This window comes from Phacochoerus africanus, chromosome 7, assembly GCF_016906955.1.
Source record: "Phacochoerus africanus isolate WHEZ1 chromosome 7, ROS_Pafr_v1, whole genome shotgun sequence".
Lineage (NCBI taxonomy): Eukaryota > Metazoa > Chordata > Mammalia > Artiodactyla > Suidae > Phacochoerus > Phacochoerus africanus.
This window is the reverse complement of record NC_062550.1, coordinates 79,898,343-79,921,403: the sequence shown is the minus strand read 5'-3', so window position 1 is coordinate 79,921,403 and position 23,061 is coordinate 79,898,343. Positions and strand designations below refer to the sequence as shown.

The following is a 23,061-nucleotide window of genomic DNA, read 5'->3' as shown; positions in this document are numbered from 1 at the left end:
TTGTACACATTATAATAATTTTACTTGAATCATGAGATTTGCATAATTTGGCTAATATAAACAGCTACTAGTCCCAGGCACTGTACAAAGTCTTTTAAGTACATTATCTCATTTTACCTTTACAAAGAGGGAAACCAGCCCGGGGGTTCAACAACTTACTTAAGGTCTCACAACCAGTAAGTATCAGAGTAAAGATTTTCATTTAGTCATTCTAACATCAGAAAACCTTTCCCAATGAGCCTCTTCTACTGCTTTATGCTGGAGAGAGATTTGAAAAACATCTACGGTAACACAGTGAAGAAGCAGATAAAGCCAGGGACGTATCTTTTCTGTAAAGACCTGCCAACACCACCAACCCAAGGAGAGAGTGGAGGGCTCTAAGGAGCACCACCCCAAAAAACATCACTTTTAATGTTTTGTTTGTTTTTGGGAGAGAGCAAGAGAAAATATCTCATGTCTCCAATTTTTATATTAAGAAAAGTGAACATAAAACTACTAAGTTATTGAGAATATTAAAATTTCTGCTTCAGTATACTGAACTGATAGATGATTTCACAGAAGTTTGAAAGAAATGAACGTATTTCTCCTTTTCATTTATGGGGTTAAGTAACTCCACCCTCATCTAGGGCTCATCAACATAGCCTATAACCCACATCCACGATGGGGATTAGAGCTGGACACACAATCCCCTCAGAGTATCTGCTGCCGTTTCTAGGGAAGAGCAGTTAGCTGGACCCTTTCTTTCTGTGGATGACAAGGTGAAAGGAGAGTAGCAGGTGGGGAACCAGCACTGCCCTTAGCTACAAGGAGAGGGCTGGGGCCGCTGGGAGTCCCTGGGGCAGGGCTGCTGCTGAAACCAAAACCACCTCTGAACCTTTCACTTCTGGCACTAATGAATTTCTTTGATTTCTGAGGCCCTATGATTTGGACTTCTGTCCCCTATAACTGAAGATTCCTAATTAAAACAGAAAGTTAAAAGTCAAGAAATATAAAAAAATAAATCAGAAGAACACTCTCTATTCCTTCTCTGGTCCTCCCCCAACACAACCACCTAAACTAGGAATCTGGGATTAACGAACAAGGGCTTACTGAATAGCACAGGGAACTGTATTCAATATTTTAAAATAAACTATAAGGGAAAAGAATCTGAAAAAAAAAAAGATATACAACTGAAAAGTTTCTTTCAAACTTTTGTGAAATCATGTATCAGTTCAGTATACTGAAACAGAAATTTTAATATTCTCAATAACTTAATAGTTTTATGTTCACTTTTCAGTTATACTTACATATCTATTTTTCAGTACACCTGAAACTAACACAACATTATAAACTATACTTAAAAATTTTTTTTTTAATTGAAAAAAAAAAATCTGATCCTAAAGCCACTCTCAGCAATAACCCCTAAAACCCCAGGTAGTAGCTTGGGCAATACAAACAGAAATGGGCAGCAAGCATTTTCCTGCTCAGTTTCTCAAAAAGGTCAGCCTCTAAGCCTGAGACTCCTGCAAACCTCCTCAGAGATGCCTCACTGATACTCTCCTTTCAAGAGCCTGTGAAGCCTTTTACTCACTCATCTTCTAATGGCTGCAATAAAAATTAGGCAGGAATCAGGAGGAACATAATAGAAACCCTCACTATTCTGTCACCAAAAATCAAGTATGATTTTAAAAGGTTACTATATTTCCTTATCCAATCAATTTTTAAGTTACAGGGAAAGCTTTATATAGCATTTATACTGGGTGAAATTACATTTCCATAAAACACAGGACAAAAGATCCTCAGTATAATCTTCCTTTATATGCCATCCCTCCAAGAAAATGACCTTTGATTTAAGTATTTCTCTATACGGAACATTTGCAGGAGATAACCTGTGATAAATGAGAGACAATCTGTGCTATGTCTGAATCTCTCCCTTTAATCTGCAGTAAGTAATTACACTTTAAAAATGTATCTATACAACCACTACATGAAGGTTTCTCAAAAAACTAAAAATATGATCCAGCAATCCCACTCTTGGGCATATATCCAGAGAAAACCATAATTTGAAAAGAGACATACACCCCAATGCTCACTGCAGCACTACTTAAAATAGCCAAGACAGGGAAGCAACTTAAATGTCCATCAAAAGAGGAACAGATGGGGAGTTCCCGTCGTGGCGCAGTGGTTAACAAATCCGACTAGGAACCATGAGGTTGCGGGTTCGATCCCTGCCCTTGCTCAGTGGGTTAACGATCCGGCGTTGCCGTGAGCTGTGGCGTAGGTCGCAGACATGGCTTGGATCCCAAGTTGCTGTGGCTCTGGCGTAGGCTGGCAGCTACAGCTCCTATTAGACCCCTAGCCTGGGAACCTCCCATATGCCGCAGGAGCGGACCAAGAAATGGCAAAAAGACCAAAAAAAAAGTACAGGGGTTGGAGAGTTGGTTAAATTAGAAAAAAGCCAATAGACGAGTAAATAATATCTTAAAAAAAAAGAGGAACAGATAAAGAAGATATGGTTCATATATACATTGGAATATTACTCAGCTATAAAAAAGAATGAAGTAATGCCATTTGCAGCAACATGGATGGACCAAGAAATTACCGTACTAAATGAAGTTAGACAGTGAAAGACAACTTCATATATTAGTTATACATGGAATCTAAAAAAGGATACAGGAGTTCCCATTGCAGTGCAGCAGAAACGAATCTGACTAGGACCCATGAGGTTGCGGGTTCGATCCCTGGTCTTGCTCAGCGGGTTAAGGATCTGACACTGCCGTAAGCTGTGTGTAGGTCGGATCCCGAGTTGCTGTGGCTGTAGTGTATGCCAGCAGCTGTAGCTCCGATTCGACCCCTAGCCTGGGAACCTCCATATGTTGCCGGTAAGGCCCCAAGAAAGCAAAAAAAAAAAAAAAAAAAAAAAAAAGATACAAATGAACTTAACAGACACACAGACTTCGAAAAAAAAACCTTTGGTTACCAAAGGGGACAGGTTGGGGGGCTGGACAGGGGTTTGGGACTGGCATATGTACATTGTGCTATATGGAATGACTGACCAACGGGGACCTGTGGTATAGCACAGGGAACTCTACCCAATATTCTGTGATAATCTATATGAGAAAAGAGTGTATATGTGTATAAATGAATCACTTTATTGTACAGCACAAATTTTCACCACACTGTAAATCAACTATACTTCAATAAAACTTTTAAAAAAGAAAAAAAAAATGTATCTGCAAACATCTCTAATAAGACCAAAAAAGCAGGTAAATTCAGTCACTGCTTTATATGAGAGGAGAGAGATATGTAGAAAAATAAAATACTTTATTCCAAGTTGTCAAGGGTAGACAATACTAAGAAAGTAGTCCTTTTGATTTGGAATGCATGGCCAAGGCGACTCCCATGTACAGTAAATTCATTCAGACTTCAAAACACTACAAAGCAATCTGCCAGCACAATTATTATCCAAATAACCACTTACTACTTGTGGACAAATAAAGTAACAAATAAATTAACATAGTATACACAAGTCACAGATGATGGATTTTCTACATATATTTGCAAAACATTAATACATACTTTCTTATTCTAATTGCCCATTAAAAGTCCATAGTCACAATAAACTTTTTTCAGAGGTATGTGAAATGCTGCAACCCGACTTATTGCACAAAATTAAAAATTCAGATGGGAACCTTTCTCAACCTTTTTTGAACGTCACAGGTGAAAACTCAGCTTAATAAAATGAATGGCACCAGCTCTATCAGAAGTCTGACAATAATCCTTATATAGTCTACCATGCTCAGCATTTGTCACTTTTTTAAAACTTAAAAAAATTTTTTTTTGTTTTTATTTCTAGGGCCACACCTGCGGCATATGGAAGTTCCCAGGCTAGGGTTTGAATCAGGCTGTCACATTCACACCAGATCAGAGCGCCATCTGTGACCTACACTGCAGCTCAAGGCAGGCCAGATCCTTAACCCACCGAGCGAGGCCAGGGATCACACCTGCATCCTCACATCCCATTAACCCACAACGGGAACTCCTGTCACTTTTTTAAAATAAATATAATGTGAACCTGATGTCTGCTAGGTTCTGCCACAATGGGGTTAGGACGGTCCTGCCTGTGCGCTCACCTTAGCTAATTTCCTTCTCCCAAGGCAGGTAAGATCCCGCTTCCCTTCCAATGCAGCCTCTGCCATTTCCACGACAGCAGCGGGGCTCAGGGAAGACCCAGGATGAGGCTATGGAGGCTGCCTGGGAGGAAGGAGGCCTGGGAGCAAGTGCCTGGACCAAGTCCAGTGTGGAGCCAGGAAGAAGGCCGCCTGCGAGAGGATGCGGTTGCCACAGAATGTGGAGGCAGCAGGGTTCAGGAATGCCATTGGCATCCGGGAGGGAAGGGAAAAGCCAAGAGTGGCTCTCCACTTTTTGGATTCTCAGCACATCTTAAAATTTTGACCAGAGGACTTTTCTTAAAGAGGTACGTGCACAAGATTGAGAAAATATGCGTTTTCTATACTGAGGAACAGGGAAAGGTTTACCAAGACAGCCATCAGCGCTCCCCAGCTGAGGGCTAGCTCGAATCAGACATCCTGCTGCTCGGAGGACCCTCCCCAAACTGGGAAACTGCTTTAGAACAGGATTGTTTACCGCCAGGCACAGATCTCTACCGTGCCCCATGCCCGGGAGGTAGTTTTCCCACATTCCAGTAAACACTTCATCTTTCTTAGGTGCCCCGCTGAAGTCTCGTATCTCTTACTGCAGGAAACTGTATCCCATTCTTACTCACAGCCCCACTTAGAGCAGCAGCCAGCACAGCATGACTAAGGAAGTAGAGTGAAAAACACGCTGATCACAAATGAGGGCCCAAGATTTAAGGTACCACTGGAATAACAGCTGAAGAAAGGGAGAGCGGCACAACTCACGATATTAAATCTGGGGACCCAGGCAGGCCATGATCAGGGTCTGTTTTGGGCAGAGCAGGAGGCCACATGGAGGGGGGAAGGACTTCACTCCCAGGGCATGAGACCAATTAGGAGACACGGACAGGACAGGACCTGGAGAACCAGAGGGAGTGGCATTCTAAGCATGTATCTGAGAAAATGAATGTAAGGAATGGGAAAAAAGAACAAGCCAACTTGTTCTGAACCCAAATACAAGGTTAATGCTGCAGCGATACTAACTGCTAAATTATAAAAAGCCTGCTTGCCTAGAGTGGGAATCCTTTCCAGAGACTGTTGAGTGGCTGAGCCAGGAGGTGGGAGTAAGGGGTGGGCTGGGAAGGCTGGAATCCAGGCAGGGTCTAACAGCCTGCTTTAACCCAAGCAGTGGCAGTGACTAACAGTGAAACCAGACTCAAGAAATCATGAGTCACCCTCAAGGGAAACCAACGTGAGTGTCAATAACTTCTCTGCAGAGGAACTTGGAACCCATGTGCTAGAATAAATATTTTGGCGTCTAATATCTTGCACCAGCAGTGAATCGCTCCTTCATTTTGGATAGGTCACTGTTACTGTTTCTGTTCTCAGAGCGACTCAATTACCAAATGAGGCTAATAATAGCTGTTGAAAATATTTTTACCAGTTTAAAACACAAAACAAAACAGTAAGCACTGACCTTTTGGAAAAATGCGTTATTATTACACTTGAACTCCTTACACTGAAGGACAGCACCCACAAACAGTCCGCTCGGGGTGAGTATCATACTCACCAGTAAAACTGTCAGCAGAATGAGTGGGCCGTTTGGTTTTGCGTCACAGCAGGGTCATTAAGATCTGAATTTCTATAAAATGAGATCCGCGTTCATGTTCCTCACACATTCCCTTCCTAAGTAAACATTTGCTAATTTCCTATCCCCAGCAAGGCAATGCATGAGCTTTGAAAAAGATTACAAATTGACAGAATAACTAAGGCCAAGTAATACTTGGCTTTGATGTAAAAAATAGAATTAAAAATTAACTATTGTTAGTTTTCTCCTTATCAGAGATGTAATATGTCAAGATTTAATTCAAAATAGTTTTTCAGATATTCTTACAGTTAAAATATACTAGGCTACTACTGATAAAACGACATGGATGAATTTCCAAAATTATGCCAAGAGGCCAGGTACCTAAAAGACTACATCCTACATGATTCCATTTAGATGACGTTTAAGAACAGGTGAAACCAATTTGGTAGATGGCATTAAGTGTCTGCCCTGCAAGGGTGATGAAAATGTCCTCTGCCTTGTTTTGGGTGGGTGGTTATACAACTGTCACGACTTACCAAACCGAGCAGTTAACTGTACATGTTACAGTATGTGAAATGTGCCTTTTAAATGTTTTTTCAAAAAAAAATACCACTGGACTAAATAAACATTACTAGGAATAGCAGGTTCAGATAAAAGCACGGCAAAGGGTTAAGGATAGGATCTCTCGGACTTGATCTCAATGGCATTTATAAAGGAAATATTCTCTGCTTGAAAGGAATTTGTTGTGATGGATATAACAATAAGTTAAACAATACAGTCCTGCTGCCTGTTAGATTTCAGGCATGCCCAAAAGATCCTAACACAGAAAAATAACAGGTTTTTTTAATAGGGAAATGAGAACAATTTGCATCTGTTTCTTTCTGCCCTATCAACTGAAAACAAAAACAAGTTTGAATTTGCATCCTCCATATTACTCCAGCAATACCAGGGTCCTTTGGCTATTCACAGGGAAGGAATTCGAGATTCAAGGGGAAAGTTCCTAAGGGAGCATCTCAGGGTCCCTGTGGGGCTTTTCCACCCTCGCACAAATTGTGATTCATGCCTCAGGGGCTTGGTTCTGCCTCCCAGCCAAAGGCAGTCACTTCCAAACAGGAATGAGTCACACCCCTCAGCAGGCTGGGCAGGAAGACTAGATTCCTGGCTGAGAATCTAGAAAAGGGACTCTTGCTAGCTCCACCCCTTTCAAGTCAGTAGAGGGAAGGGTGGAGGGGAGGGGACCCGTTTCATCTCTCCCTCCTCTTCCGCTGTCAACTCGGGAAATAGGCACAGAATCACTTGGGCTCAGCCTCACCTTCTCCTTCAAATGCAGTTGGAAGATTATGCTAAATTGACCTGCAAAGAAAGAATGAAAGGCACTGGGACTGAGCCCCACCCCCACCCCAAGTGTTGCTGCTTTCCAACGCAGGGCTGACGTTTTAGCCAATCTACCCCAGAATAGAAGCACGGGGCTAAGGGTACAGCAACAATGCTACCTGCTCACCTTTGCAAGGTGCACTGACAGCTATAGAAATCAGTACAAACCAACCATCCACGTGGAGGATTTCCCCGGGAGAGTTGGTGTTTTGAGCCCGAAAACACGTATGGTGTTTTACACCTTAAGGTGTATCTTTGAGCCTCCTCGCAGAAGGCTTTTCAAAGCCTCGAGACTACGGCCATGCTATTTTTAGGATTATGAGAATAACAGCTGCACTTGTCTGTCATCTTCCAGGGAGGGCCCAGCCCCCTGAACCAGCTTTGGATACGCCCTAGTTCTGTTCTTGGCTGTGCTATCCTGGTTCCGGCTCTTTTTAAACAAAACCTTTAAATATAATTTGCTGGTAATCTGCGGCATGCTTGTTGTCTTTCCTGCCAGCGTGCCTACTCATCGAGGGCAGAGGCCATTTCCTCTGTCTTGTGGATGGAATTTCTAGTGTCCAGTACAATGCCTGGCACAGAGACCCTGCCGAATAGACATGAGGTCAATGAATGGGTTTCCACATGGGTTTTTAGCTTTTATTTGATCACTTATTAGAACATAAACTCTCCCAAGAAGGAATCTTCTCTACCTGGTTCTGTGTTCTCAGACCTTAAATAGCACATGACCTATAGGAGTTCTTGAGAGAACATTTACTGAATTTAATAAAGATTGTGAGAGGACATCAAGCCAGTGCTCTGAGCGAAATAAAATCTCTACGCACATGACTTTTAGGATTGGCATACGCACACTGAGGTATACGGAAATGACTGGCCAACAGGGACCTGCTGTATAGCACAGGGAACTCTACCCAGTAATCTGTGATAATCTATGTGGCAAAAGAACCTGAAAGAGAATGGATGTGTGAATACGTGTAACTGAATCACTTTGTGGTACAGCAGAAATTATCATAACATTGTCAATCAACGATAGTTCAATAAAAGTTTAAAAAATGAAAATTAAAAAAAAAAAAGCAATAGAGGGAGCTCCCATCGTGGTTCAGTGGGTTAAGAACCTAACTAGTATCCAAGAGGATGCAGGTTCCACCCCTGGCCTTGCTTAGTGGGTGTTGCCGTGAGCTGCGGTGTAGGTCACAAAGGCAGCTCGGATCTGGCATTGCTGTGGCTGTGGTATAGGCTGGCAGCTCAGCTCCAATTCAACCCCTAGCCTGGAAATTTCCATCTGCCCAGGTGCGGCTTAAAAAAAGAAAAAGCAACAGACCTGATTTACAAAGGCCACTGCTAGCAATTCCATGATCAGTATTCAAAGTGATTTGTGTGTGTGCCAAATAAGTTACTCAAGAGTGTGTTTGAACTCTTCAAAATAAGTATTTTGGAGTCTAAAACAAGCACCCAGCCAGTTTAGACAACTGTGACCCTCAGGAAAACCATGATTACCCCATTGTTCAAAAGCTATTTGCTGTGTTGCTTCCCCTTAGATTGGATGACAAGGCCCGTCAGAAACATTCGCATCTCCTCTGTGATTTGTAAGCTGCAATATGCCTGTTGTAAAAGCATGTACTACACCAGTGGGTACTAAGTACTATCCTAAATTTAAATGGAGGCAGGAAACATGAGATGGTCTGGCATCTTGCAGGTGGAGTGTAGGCTGAAACCCAATGGACAGTAAGTATGACAATTCTTTTTGGCTGCACCTGGGGCACGTGCAAGTTCCTGGGCCAGGGACTAAACCTGCGCTGCAGCTATGTCAGTGCCCAATCCTTAACCCACTGCACCACAAGGGAACTTCCAGAACTACAATTCTAAGCGTCATAACGGAAGGATGGCACTTTGGCTTTCACTGAAAAGTGACTTCCAGGAAAGGCTCACATACAAAGCAAATGACCTTCAACTCCATTTTATTTGGGGAGAAAAACAGCCTTCTTTCTGTTCTTTCGCTCTCGCCTACCCAAATGGAATAACTTTCCTTAGGTCTGATGCTGCTGGAGGGGGGCTGGCAGTCTTTAATTTCTAATAATCAGGGGATACAGACTGAATCATTCCCAAACTTCAAACTTCCAAAATGAGAAACAGTATTTCATATACCTATTTTGCAAACTAGGTATAGATTATTTTATTCTTTAAGTAAATTTCATGAGTATAGTTGACTTAGAAAGTTGTGTTAGCTTCAGGTGTGCAGCATATTTTACTTTTCATATCACTAAATTCAAAACAATTCAAACCATAAGGGTAGCAAATATCTCTGGGTATTCCTGTCTTCTGTTTTATCATTTGCTCTGTCTCACATCCATCTCTTTTAACAGGTTTTAACTGACTTCCAACCTTTCAATCAAACTCAACAGAAATTCTAGTCTGCGGCCAAATTAAGTATTTTAGAATTTTCCCATTCCAAATAATTGACCATGATAAGCAAAATTATATATTCATTTAAAACTACATGATAAGCAAACTTATACATTTAAAACTACGTATTTTATTAAAAATTTATTAAAAGTGTACATGATCAATATCAAGAACATTACCCTTTAGACCTAAATACAAGCTATACTTTCAAAATCTCAATTTTGCTAGATTAAGAAATGCCCTTATTTCTTACATTCTCTTTAATGTCGAGGCTACCAAAGTATCATTTAAATTTCCTTATGAAATGTATCCTATATTCTCTCACCTTTCTTACTAAAACTATATATATTCAAAGGGGTACAATTCTATTGTGAAATGCACCTACTGCATCCCATTTAGGTTATGCCTGTCACATTTCTCCATTCTCAGCTGTCTCATAATGACTGCCACTATTACTTATTGGCCTATTACAGCCCAGGAACTGGCCCTCATGCTTTTACACATTCATTTTAAACTTTGAAACAATCCTATAAAGTATCATTGCCGTTTCTATATTATTATCTCTACTACATTTTTCTGATACGGAAACCAAGGCTTCAGTTATACAATCCTGCACAAGGGTTGATCTATATCCAAAGTCCTACTTTTCCAATCATACCACATAGCTTTTTGATACTCAGTATTTTTCATTCGCCTACTCACTCATTCAATCAGAATTTAAAGATCACCTACTCTGTGCCAGCATTACACTCCTCACAGAGAGAATAGCTCTCGAGATGCTCACAATTTAATGAAAAGAACAAAAATGACAATGAGCTGAATAAATGGAAGAATGCTAAAATCTCTAATAAAAAGCAAAAGAGATATATCTGAGTTAAAATACTGGTAAAAAACAGCTATCCATAATATTAACAACATTAGCTCATAATTATGGAGGGCTTTTAGTGTCTCGGGCACCACAATCCTGCAAACTAAGCATTTTAAAAGTATGTCATTTTTGGCACAATCACCCTTAAAGTAGGTTCTAATATTGGTTCCGCTTCACAGAGGAGGAGAAAGTTAAAGTACTCATTCAAGGTCACACAGCTAGTGAAACAGAATTTGAACCCCTATCTGTCTAAAACTTAAATTTAAGTAGTGGCGACCTCCATCTCTACACAGACCCAGGCTAAGTGTCTGATGAAAATACTGAGACAGAGGCGAGATGACAGACTCTTAGGAGAATGACTGGCAGCTAAGGAGCAGGAGAAGGAGCTGATGTGGGATGAATAAATTAAATAGGACCACAGGCCAGCAGAGGTCCTTTCTCCCTCATCACAGCATCCAATAGGACACCGGCCCACGTCCTTGGCCAAGGTGAGGCTGTCCGTAGCAGGTGGCAGAAATGCTCTTCCAGCACATGAGAGAATCATCTTTTTATCTCCAACATAAGCACCTTTAATGAGATTCAGGTTTCATCTACAAATCCAAACCTCAATCAAAGATCACTTCCACCTGCTCCTTCACAGCTACACATACCCAAGGCTTCTCCGGGGTGGGAATCCCTGGGGCCTCATCTCCCCCTTCCCCCTCCAGATCCAAGGGGAGGTAACTACCCAAGGCACCCCCCCAGTCCTCTGAGAGTGGGGTTGGGGTGTGGGGGGATAGCCTGAGGCTGAGAAGGTCTAGCTCTCTGAGACCTAGGACAAGCTCTACTTCCAGAAGACATTCAGAGGACGAGGGTCCCAACTGACAATGCCTGCATTTACAATGGGCAAAAACTGGGAAAGGGTGGTAGGAAGAATGACAAAATCCAGTAGGTTTTTAGCAAAGCAGGTTAACAATGGCTCCCTTCACATGCCTCGTGGCTGCCCTCCCTCCACCGAGTGGTGAAGTCTAGGTGCTCCCCCATGTTTCCAAGGTTCAGTAGTGACAATGGCATCATGGAAGGATGCTGACCCCTGAGAATCTCATCACCAATCTTTCCTCTGTCCTGGGATACTCTAAAGGCTCTATTTGTCATGAAAGCTCTTTACTTCTTTCTTAAAAGTATTATTCCTCACTTCTCGGGCATACGATCACATGGTGACACATGGGGAAATAGACATCTGGTTTGAATGGCCTGACAGCAATCGGGAGGAAGAGATAAGTCACAGGTACTACCCACCATGGAGATACAATTCCTATGTTTATGAGCCATTTATCAGGAGCCTACTAACTGTCTGCCATGGGAACCTCTTGCTATGACTCCCTGAAAGAAATTCCCCCTGAAACAGGCTTCCTGGAATGACCCTTGTCATTCTGCCCGCGGATCTGTCGGAGTATAGGACACACACACACAGCAACCATCTCTGCAGAAACCACAAGTTGTTCTTCAACTCTTTTATCTTTAAGGTCATGTGAACGCAGCACAGCCACAGTCATGATCACCCTTAACTGGAGTCTCCGTGGGCAGTTCCTGCATCCACAGTGTGATACAAAGCAACACCAAACAGCCAGCCAGGGAAGGACTTGGGCTCTCTGAAGTAAAGAGCAGCGTTCCCAGGACTCCTTTTAAATAAAAGAATTCATTATGATGGTGATATTGTAACTACCACTCAGGCAGTGAGTGAAAAGGGCCCACACCCAGCACTGTTCCTGCCACTTTGCATCTTCCTAGCAACCCTGCCGAGAAGCCAAGAAACTTGCCCTAGGTGATAGATTCTAGGTGCCAAAGCCAATTTAGGTCTTCCGACAGCAAGCCTGGCTCCTCCTCTCATCAAGACTCTGCCTCTTTCAAGCTCTTCTTTGTTTTTTTTTTAATGTCCTCTTTAGGGATTAACTTTCCCCCAAAGAACCCATGAAGCTCTGTCTTTTAAAATCTCCTACTTTTCCTAAGTAACACCTAAGATCGGTGGACTTACACTCTGTTTCTTTACTATTTGTATTACTCAGAAACAAGCCTGTCTTGTGTTTTCTTTCTTGGTTTTTCTTTTTTTGCTTTAGGAATAAAGTCTCTTATGTTTTACAGCTTGGTCATTCAGGGCTTTTTAATAAATAACAGTTGAAAGAAATAAAGATTATGCAACAAAAGAAGGCAACCTGTTTAAAATCATAATATAATTTTTTTTTTTTGGTCTTTTTGCTATTTATTGGGCCGCTCCCGAGGCATATGGAGGTTCCCAGGCTAGGGGTTGAATCAGAGCTGTAGCCGCTGGCCTACGCCAGAGCCACAGCAACGTGGGATCCGAGCCGCGTCTGCAACCTACACCACAGCTCACGGCAACACCGGATCGTTAACCCACTGAGCAAGGGCAGGGACCGAACCCGCAACCTCATGGTTCCTAGTCGGATTCGTTAACCACTGCGCCACGACGGGAACTCCCATAATATAAATTGTAACAAAACATTGATATGCTGGGAGGGTGTATTATTTGTGCTTCAAATTTAGTGGGGAATAATTTTCTTTAAAACTTTTCACAAATCAGGAGTTCCAGTCATGGCGCAGTAGAAACAAATCCGACTAGTATCCATGAGGATGTGGGTTCAATCCCTGGTTTTGCTCAGTGGGTCAGGGATCCAGAGTTACAGTGAGCTGTGGTGTAGGTCGCAGACTCAGCTTGGATCTGGTGTTGCTGTGGCTGTAGCCAGGCCTGCAGGTGTAGCTCTGATTCAACCCCTAGCCTGGGAACATCCATATGCCACGAGTCTGGCCCTACTAAAAAAAAAAAAAAAAAAAAAAAACTTTTCACAAATCAGAAAAAAATTTTAAAAACACGCTTAAGGTTGTGTCTATGTGATGCCACAAGAAAAGCTAACCATCATCTTGTGTGTGACAAGCCAATGATTGCTTCTCAAATGTCTAGATAGACTGTCTGAAGAAATTAAAAAAAAAAATCAATATGTAAACACAATCTTAGTTTATATAAAACAAGCCTATAATTTGCATAATTGCATTTTGTGAAGGAACATTTACATGACTTTGACCTTTAGCTAAAGTTCTGCCAAAGTTAAAATAAAAATTATAGAAAAGAGAATTTTAATGACTAATATCCCTTTTCCCCCAATTTCAAGTACTTGTACTTTTAAATAATGTGGGAAATAGCAGAGTTGCCGTGTCCTAGATTGAAAGCATTAAATATAAAAGCAACATCTGGACCTGACAAAAGAATACATTTTCTTTCATTTGTATTTTCGGCTGCTGAATAACTTACTGCAGAAAAGTTCTTTCAATTAGTATTCAGACACGTAGCCAGGGCAGTAATAAATACCATGGCAGAGAGAGTTGCCTATTAACCTTTCAACTTGTCTTCTATGCAAATGTTCCATCTGATTTGGGACTGAATAGTATTTGGATTGGTCTTTGGTACGCGTCCAAAATTTTCTATGTTGACATTTTCGTCTAGTATTCTTTAAACTGGCTGCTTCTTGGGATGGATGCTAATTAATTTTAGTTGCATTTTAAAAAGCAAGACAAAACTAAAGGACATAAGACAATCACTTGACTGTATTAAATTCTCACAACTTCTATATTTACACAGGCATTACCAATCAGTCAAGAGGTATATTTCCTTGGTTGAAGGTAACTGGAAAGGATGGGGTTTTTGGGTGTTCTAAAACTACTGATTTTTTGCACACACCCATCCCTGAGTGACTTGTATCAAAAGCAGATCAAGCAGCTTAAATCTATAGGAGACAAAGCTTCCCATTATCATCTAAAAAAAAAAGAGAGTCCCTTAACAAATGTTTGGGACCCTGAGAAAAGCATTAAGATATACAAGCTGTTGGGTACAAAGGTAAATAAGATAGCACTTCTCCAAGATTTTTGCTAAGGTGCACTGGATTGGCTAGAATACAAAAAAAAAAAAAAAAAACCACACAAACTGCTAGGTATAGCAGAAGAAAACCTAAGTATTAGCTTGAGTGGAAATGTCTACAAAATACAATGATTTTAATCTAACTTGCTACGAATAACACTTTGAGAGTTCAAGACCATCCTTTAACTTAAAGCTAGACTGTGGGATTCTTAACAACATACTATAATCTTCTTCCCCAAGAATGTCAGAATTTAAATAGTATCTCTGAGGGAACTCTTCATGGGAGCTTTTAGTCTAAATTTCTTGGTCTCTAAAAGAAAAATAAATAAATGTACAGCAATCAAAGTATCTGATTGTTGCCACCCCTTGAAGGGAAAAAAGGGTGTGGGTGTTGGTGTGTGTGTGTCTGTGTGTAGAACTCTTTTTCTTTTTTAGAGCTGTGTTTGTGTCAGGGCCAAAGAACAATGAGACTTCTAAGAGGAGACTTTTGGAAAGCAATTATTTGAGTGTTAGGACATGGAAGATAAATCATGACTATGGATTTGAAACTGGAAATAACAAAAGGTTCATGAAAAAGACTGACTAGGCTCAAAGAGAAAGACTTCAAGAATAGTTTGCTCTGTTTTGCTTTTTAGCAGTCATTCTCCTGATAGAGAAAACACACACACACACACCCCATATACATAAAAACCCCTTGTCATAGCAAGTAAGGCAAGGACAGCATCAAGGTTTATTTGTTGAAATAAATGCTGAGAAGGTGTGGAGAAAAGGGAATCCTCCTACACTGTTGGTGGGAATATAATTTTGGTACAGCCAGTATAGAGAACACTATGGAGGTTCCTTAAAAAACTAAAAATAGAACCATCATATGATCTAGCAATCCAACTCCTGGGCATATGTCTAGAAAATAGCAATTCAAAAACATACATGCACCCCAATGTTCATAGCAGCACTACTTAAAATAGCCATGGCAACCTAAATATCCAATCAACAGAGGAATGGATAAAGAAAATAGGGTACATATATGCAATGGAGTATTATTCAGCCATAAAAAGGAATGAAAGAATGCCATTTGAAGCAACATGGATGGACCTAAAGATTATCATACTAAGTGAAGTCAAAGACAAACAGCCTATGATATGGCTTGCATGTGGTATCTAAGAAAATGATACATATGAACTTACTTGTGAAATAGAAATAGACTCACACACATAAAAAACAAATGTATGGTGACCAAAGGGAAAAGGTGGTGGTAGTGGGTATAAATTAGGAGTTTGAGATTAACATATACACACTACTACATCAAAACAGATAATCAACAAGGACTCACTAAATGGCAAGGGAACTCAATATTCTGCATATGAGAAAAAAATCTGAAAAAGAACGGATATATATGTGCACAACTGAATCACACTGCTGTACACCTGAAACTCACAACACTGGAAATCAACTATACTCCAGTATAAATTTTTTTTAAAAAGTTTATTTGATGAGAAGTCATGATGCATTTAAGAACTATGGACACTCCACTGTTTTAGCCCCCTTCCCTCACCTACTTCTCATTCCTCCAAGGGCTGGCACAGGCATTGCCCATGTAGAGCCATCCTGGGTTGCCCTAAGTAAGGTTACACGTTTTGTCCTTGGTACCACTGCTGACCCTGGTACACATCTTGATTACAGCAGGAATCGCAGATGACTGCAACTATCTCTTCCCCGTCTCCTTCCTAGATAGCAAGGTACTGGAGGTCAAGGACCACGGCACCTAGCAGAGTGCCTGGAAGAGAGGGTACAATCAATGTTTTTATAACAGATGACTGAGGGAGTCTCAAAGTGCCAAAGAAGAAAAAGCCACGAGGGCCACATAAATCACTAAGCATCACGTTTCAGTCTTCGAGAAATTTACCTTCCAGTTGTGGAGGTAAATAATGCAACGATAATGAACAACAGAAATACAAGGCGAATGCCAATTGTGTGGAATGGAAACATAAGGGATATGAGCATTCATTGGTGGGCACTTTGGGCTAAAGGGATCTAATCGCTTTCCGATTTTGTGACAGATTTGGAAGGAGGTGGAGCTGCTGAGGAGGATAGTCTAGTATTGGGGGAGGGGAGAGGAATGATCTGAGCTAAAGCCGAGGAGGAAAGTCTAAGGCTTGCTGGAACAATACAAAATCCTCCCCTCCTGAACACCTGCTCTCCTCCTGCCACTGCTTTCCACCTAATCACTCAGCTCAAGTCCAAGAGTCATCCTGGACGCCTCTCTGCCTGCTGGAAGCCTTCAGCCTCTGAGACCTTATGCCTCTTCTACAAGCTCTCAGACCCACTCCTCTCTATTCCCACGGCCACTGCAGGCCAATTCTGACCTGACAACCAGATAGGCTCACCCTGACCATGTTCCCCTCTCCAACCCATTTCCCAAATGCACTACCAAGGAGATCTTTCCAAAAGCACATTTGATCCTATTGCTCCTTTCCCTATAATCTTTTAAGAGCTACAGACTGCCTACAGGGTACAATCCAAAATGCTTAAAACGTGCAAGGATTCTTCATGGTGCCACATCTCACTGCCTTCCCAGCCATGTGACTGCTCCCTTCCACCACAGGCAACTACTTGGAACTCCAGACTCTCCTGCCCTCTATGCCAGCCTGGCTCTTCAATACGTGGCCCAACAGTCTCTTCTATGAAGCTATCTCCCATCCTCCTCAATGGTTGTGTACCTACCTCAATGATACTGTAAGTACTGGTACCACGGAAGCCACCTCTTTGTGGCCAAGGTATGTATATTACACCTTTTTAGTCTTCCAATACCCAGCTCAGCACTTAATCCTGCACTTAGCTCAGAAGGTTTGCTCAATTAATGTTGTTGTTTTGACCATGCCCATAGCATGTGGAAGGGATCGAACCTGAGCCCCAGCAGTAACAACACCAGATCCTTAACCTGATGAGCCACCAAGGACCTCCTACTCAATTAATGTTGACAAAGCAAAACTGGTGCTAAGAGCAGATCTGCAAGTGATTAAACATAAAATCAGCAGTGAAGGGATATGAAAGAGTGTGGGAAGTAAGTCTATATAAAAATGTAACAGCAGAAAGAAAAGGAGCCAAAGAAGGTACTTGGGAGCTACAGCTGGACCATTATCTCTCAGAGGTAATGGGTCTCTGCCCACCCATCCTCCACCCCAATGACAAGGCCATTAGCTGTGGGGAATCAGAGTAAACTCTACCATAAGCAGACTGGTATACCAAAGTGGTTGGGGGAAAAAAAAAATGGCACTTGCCATTTCAACAAATGAAGGATGATGGTGCCATAAAGCCATCAACCACTGCAGACACCTCAGTGGAGCACCCTGAAGGGAATTCAGGATGGAGAAAAACAGGATACTCCAAGATTGTTAAGATGTGTATCAAAGGAATGAGTTGAAAAAGCCTCAATTCTTGCATTTTCCCATACTCAGAAATGCACTAAAATCATTAACCTGAAATGACTGGGGGTTTTTTTGTTTTTTGCTTTTTTTTTCTCCTGCCCAAAACTCCTATACATCCTGACTCTTCCCTTACCTCTTTGAAACAGCCCCTCGAAGCCAGCTTCTCAGTAAGGTCCTGAATAAAACATAACTTTAGGTCGTGCTTTTTTTTTTTTCAGTTTACCCAAACTAAACCTTCTAAACAAACAAAAACCTTTTTGCCTGAACTATCTGACTTGTTCCTGATAACGCCTTTCTTTTTTTGGGAACGCTTTTCTTCCCTCAGCCAAGTCTGAACCATGAAAATGCAAGAAACAAAACAGCCTACTAAATATCTATATTCTGGCTATAAAAGATATTTCTATCACTTTCCACATTAACAAGAAGAGACACTGAATTCAATTCCTTGATTAATGGGGGGGGGGGGTGCTCCTGGAGGCAAGGCAGCTAAGGACTCTCTTCTGCACACAGAACTTGCCTTGACATGTGATCTCCACTAGCACCAGTGCAGTAAACCAAGAGCCAAATATTTCCTACCACTACTGCCTGGATATAACATCTATGGTTGGCTGTTGAAACTGATTTAGAAAATCAAGGGGCCTTTTGCAAAAAAAAAAAAAAAATCCTCATGCCGCTAGGTTGCCTCTTTCACAAACCCTAGAGCACAATTTCTGGTGGCGGTGAGATAAGGGAATACGGAAAAGACACCCACATCTTTGATTGTCTAGATTGGTTCATGCCAAACAAGGAAGCAGCCCTTATACTTAAAATACTAAATGGTGTATCAAAAGTAAGCAGAAACCCACTGGTAAAAAAAAAATGTTTTTAATTTTTTTAAAAAAGCAGCCCAAATCCCAGTCTACTGGAGGGCACACTTCCATTTATGTTTATAAAATATTTCTATGATATCACCAGGGACTACATCTAGTTTAAATAGTTTTTCTTTTTGTCTCTTGCAAATTAACTCATTATAGATGTTTAACTGAGAAACGTATGTCAAAATAACTCTCCTGCTCTGAATTATTAAGTTAATGACTATAGAGAAAGTTCACAGAAACCATCAGTACCTGCGTGGCTTTTAAATTATAAAACTCAGCAGTGACAATCAAATACCAGGAGAAATCTGTTAGCCAATAGCTTGAACATGGCCCTGTATTACAAAACTAGATGCAGAAGTTAAAACTATAATCTTCACATCACCAGTCTCCTCTCTCATAGTTGGAAACTGTGAAGGCTGTATAAAAGGTTGCAAGAACCTCTAAAAAGGCTTATTATTTTACAATGATGTAACTTTTCCATTGGCATGGTAAACATCTTCTCTTGATATAAAAGCACTGTGACCCACATTAAATTTAAATAACAACCCCAAACTGCTGAGACCTGATGATATTTGTTGATGACATAAAAGAGGCTGACTTGACCCCTATACCCACTAAAGTATTAATGTCAGTAGACGATGGAGAGCAGGATCAAGGAATAGAGAGGTTTACTTTTTTAAATATAACTATACTGCTTGATTTGATACAACCATCAGGTAAACACAGACTAGACCAAGTTAGTTTTCTGTCTAAATTGAGATCTAATGATGGTCCAGTGGAACAAAGCTCAGAGTCTCTTGCTTGCTTCAGTTTCCACTTGGGTTTTTACCTGTATTTATTTACAACTCTCAGTGGTGATACCACACCATAATAGACCAGAGTGTCTTCCTATGAAACAGATTGTGCTCATTCTATTCTAACTTTTAAAAGTTTGTTCCCATGATCTCTATTTTTATGTAATCATGATTTACTACTACATGCTGCTAAATAGTAGCATTATATATTATCTGACAGCTGGAGTGACCAGGTGGAAAAGGAATCAATCTGCACAGGGCTTGCAAATCAGAAAACCTGGGTCTGAATCTTAATTAGCTGTGTAAGAGGCTAAGCAGATCAACATGTGAGTTTCAGTCTTCTCTCCTATTAAAAAAAAAAAAAAAAAAAGACTACTACTACTTGTTCCCTCCATAAGGATGGATACCTAATAAATTTTTCTCAAGTGGGAATGAAAGGTAAAGCTGAACCATGGAGTATATGTAATTCCTTCCATTCGTTTTTGGATTTAAATGAGCAGTGCCTCCAATAGCCAAAATACAAAAAGGCATCCTCTGTGTACACATGAATGGACAGAGATGAAGTAGTTACACACACAGGAGTATTATTCAGCCATGAGAAAGAAGGAAATTCTGCTGCTTGCAACAACAGGGGTGAAACTTGAGAGCATTATGATAAGTAAAAAAAAGTCAGACAGAGAAAGGCAAACACTGTGCTATCACTTACAAGTGAAATATAAAAAAGGTGAGCTCACAAAAACAGGAGAAGGCGTGGGGTGAGGAGATATTGGTCGAAAGGGTACACTTCTAGTTATAAGATGAGTAAGTTCTGGAGATCTAACATACAGAAAGTGATTGAAGTTAATAACATTGTATCATATACTTTAAAGTCGCTAGAAGAGAAGCTCTTAAGTGTCCTCACCACAAAAAAAAATTAAGCCACATGATGGAGGTTGTTAGCTAACTCCATGGAGGTAATCATTTTGCAACATATAAATGTGTCAAATCAACACGTTGTACACCTTAAACTTACACCTTGTTATATGTCAATTATATATCTCATTAGAGCTGGAAAAAACTGAAAAATAAATGAGCGGTATCTAACATGTGAACGAAAAACCACATCTAACTCCTAAAATTAAGTTACTTTTAAAGTCATTAGAGAATATATTAGAACGTATTAGTAAAGCATATATTAGAGAGGAGTATTAGTACATGAGAAGGAACTGTTATGTTATTTAAACTAATTCGGCGTCCAGGAAACTGAGTCGGAGACTGCCTGGTAATTTAATTGCCAGTCTTCTGGAGGGACTCATTAAGTCATCATTCCCTGACAGTGTTCTCTTTAGGGACCTGACTTTCTCCTCCTCTCCTTCGATTGCTCGCATCTTCCTCACCTCCTCCCACCCCTTTTGTTTGTTGACTCTTAAAGGGCTCTCCCTCCTTCCCTTCCACTACTTGTGAGCAATTTTTAATTAGAAATGGGGCGCCCCAGGCTTGCCCTTAGGCCCCTGGTCCTCTGGACTGTAGGAAAAGCCCTGCGATCCACCCTGCCCAAGGGCTTCCTCCTCCCATCACTTCCCCCGCGGGCGGGCGCAGCTGAGGAAAAAAGGATCCCGGCCACAAATCAGTTCTCGGGCCGCCCCTCCCAGCCCCAACCCTCTGACCCAAGTCCCGCGTCCGCCGCCACCTTCGGAGGATTCTGGCGGGTCACACCCCGGCTCTCCCAACCCGGGCGCCCTTCCCAACACCGCCCACGGCTCGCCGCCCGCGCCAGCTCTTCGGAATCCCCAGCGCCGGTTCGAGCCGGAGGAAATGACCCAAAAGTTGTTGTTCTCAGTCAAGACTTCCGCGCGCGCGGGGGGCGTCTCCCTATCTCCCGCGACTGTTCAGGGACCGCGACCCTCGCAGGGTTTCTCGAAAGTGACCCGCGGACCCGCGCGTGCCCCGCCCCTCCTCTGCTTTCCCGGGGGCTGCCTGCCCGCCGTGAGCTGAGCAGGGAGGCAGCCGATCCGCGGAGCGCGGCGGCCGCATTGCGGCCCCGGGAGTGCGGCGCGCGGGCTTCCACCTCCCGGTGCTCCCGAGCCCGAGCTCCCCCGAGCGGCCGAGGGTTCCCGCCAACCTCCACCGCCAAGGGTGCGGCGCCCACGCGCGGTCCCCGACTTCCTCCCGCGTCGGCTCGCGCTTTCGGGTGCGGACGCAGGGCCCCAAGTTGGCCCACCCTAAGACCCCTAGCTCACCGATATCCCCATCCTCCTCGTCGTCGTCGTCCTCCAGCTCCCTTTCAAGTAGAATGTCCCTGGTCATCATTTGCATGCCTCTCCCCGAAGGAGGCTCGGAACTTGGCGCGAAGTTGGGGGTTCCCGGGGTCCCGAACGACGGCGCTCTGGCGGGGCTGGCGCCCGGGCGGGGACGGCGGGGCGAGTCTCGTTCCGGACTCAGGAGCCTCGGTGCTCAGCCCGCGCTCCGGGAAGCCGAGACCAGGAGGCAGCCGACCCGAGCCCTGCGCCCAAGGCAACCTCTGGCCACCGAGCCGGGCCGGCCACTGAGCATGCCCAGTGAGCACCGAGGTTTGCTGCGGAATGATTGAACTTCCCAGGTTTACGAGGCTCTTAGAAGGAAGTCAGGAGAAGGGAGGGAGTAGCTGGCGTCCGCGTTGTGCACGCGAGTGAACTAGCCGAAGGGGGTGGCGAGAGCACGCGAGGGTGGGAGTGGACAGGGTTCTCGGTTGCCCCAAACGAGGCAGCTTTCTGTTCCAAGGTCATATATGGGCACGTCCTCGGGCTTGTTTTCTTTGACATCTATCTAAGAGGGGAGAGACGCAGCTGCAGCTCAAGGAAAGCACCCTGAAGGCGAGCACGTTTGGATGTGTTTAAAGGGAACGTGAAGCTAGTAGAGGATCTTAAAGTATCAATTACTCTGACTCTAGGTGGGAGGATGTGCCTTCCGGAGGGGAATGGGGAGAGGGAGATTACAGGGAAAAGAGGCCAAACTCGTAGATAATAAACAACGGAAGAAAAATGACCCAAAGAGCGAGATCTAAAAATGCTTGTTTACAAAAGGCAAGAGGATTTCCGCCTAAAGTGAGGTTAGGAGGAGGGAGAAGCGCCCCCTACCCCCGCACGCTGGAGCGCACAGGGAGTGGTCGGAAGATGATCACCCAGCATGCAGCGTATTGGGACTTTGAAAGCTTGAACCTTGGCGTCACGTAAAGGCAAAGGAAGTGAGGACCTCCCCGATGGTTCGGTGTAAACTCTAAAGCAGTGTGAAAAACTATTATAAGCAGAAGAAATAAGGTGCTGAAATAACGTTGAGGCAGAGAGCGTAAGAATGCTATCGTGAAGACCAAAGGGCTCAACATGACAAATACAAAGGGATTTCTGCTTTTAAGACACATGGGGTAGTTTGAACTGCAGATTCCTGCGTTTGTGCATCTGCAGAATTTTCTTCCAAGCAGCTGGTGAATTCAGGTGGGACGATTTTTGACTTCTCGAAAGGGCTGAAAGGTGTAACCAAAATCCTTGTTGTATTCATTGTCCCCCTAACACTTATTGAAACTTTTTCCCATTTAAGTACCAGCATTATCATGATAATTAGAATAAACATTGAGCTAACACTAAATCTGCTGTGCATCTTATTCTCCTATATACTTATTTCTGATGTTTTCATATGAAATTTCATATGAAATGAAACAGCCACAGCAAGCGGGATCCTTAACCCATTGAGCAAGGCCAGGGATCTAACCTGCATC

At 42.6% G+C, this 23,061-nt stretch overlaps 1 protein-coding gene across 2 annotated transcripts in view; it reads right to left on the bottom strand.

Moving 5' to 3' along the window:
* Positions 1–22,060, bottom strand: part of ANO6 (anoctamin 6) — a 223,348-nt gene extending 201,288 nt beyond the window's left edge. Inside the window, exon 1 of one of the 2 annotated variants that reach the window (XM_047788025.1) lies at positions 21,551–22,060. In XM_047788025.1, coding sequence (XP_047643981.1) covers positions 21,551–21,626 — 76 coding nt within the window. In that variant the 5' untranslated portion in view covers positions 21,627–22,060. The remainder of the gene's footprint in view (positions 1–21,550) is intronic. The other variant, XM_047788026.1, reaches the window with a different exon arrangement.
* Positions 22,061–23,061: the final 1,001 nt, after the last annotated feature.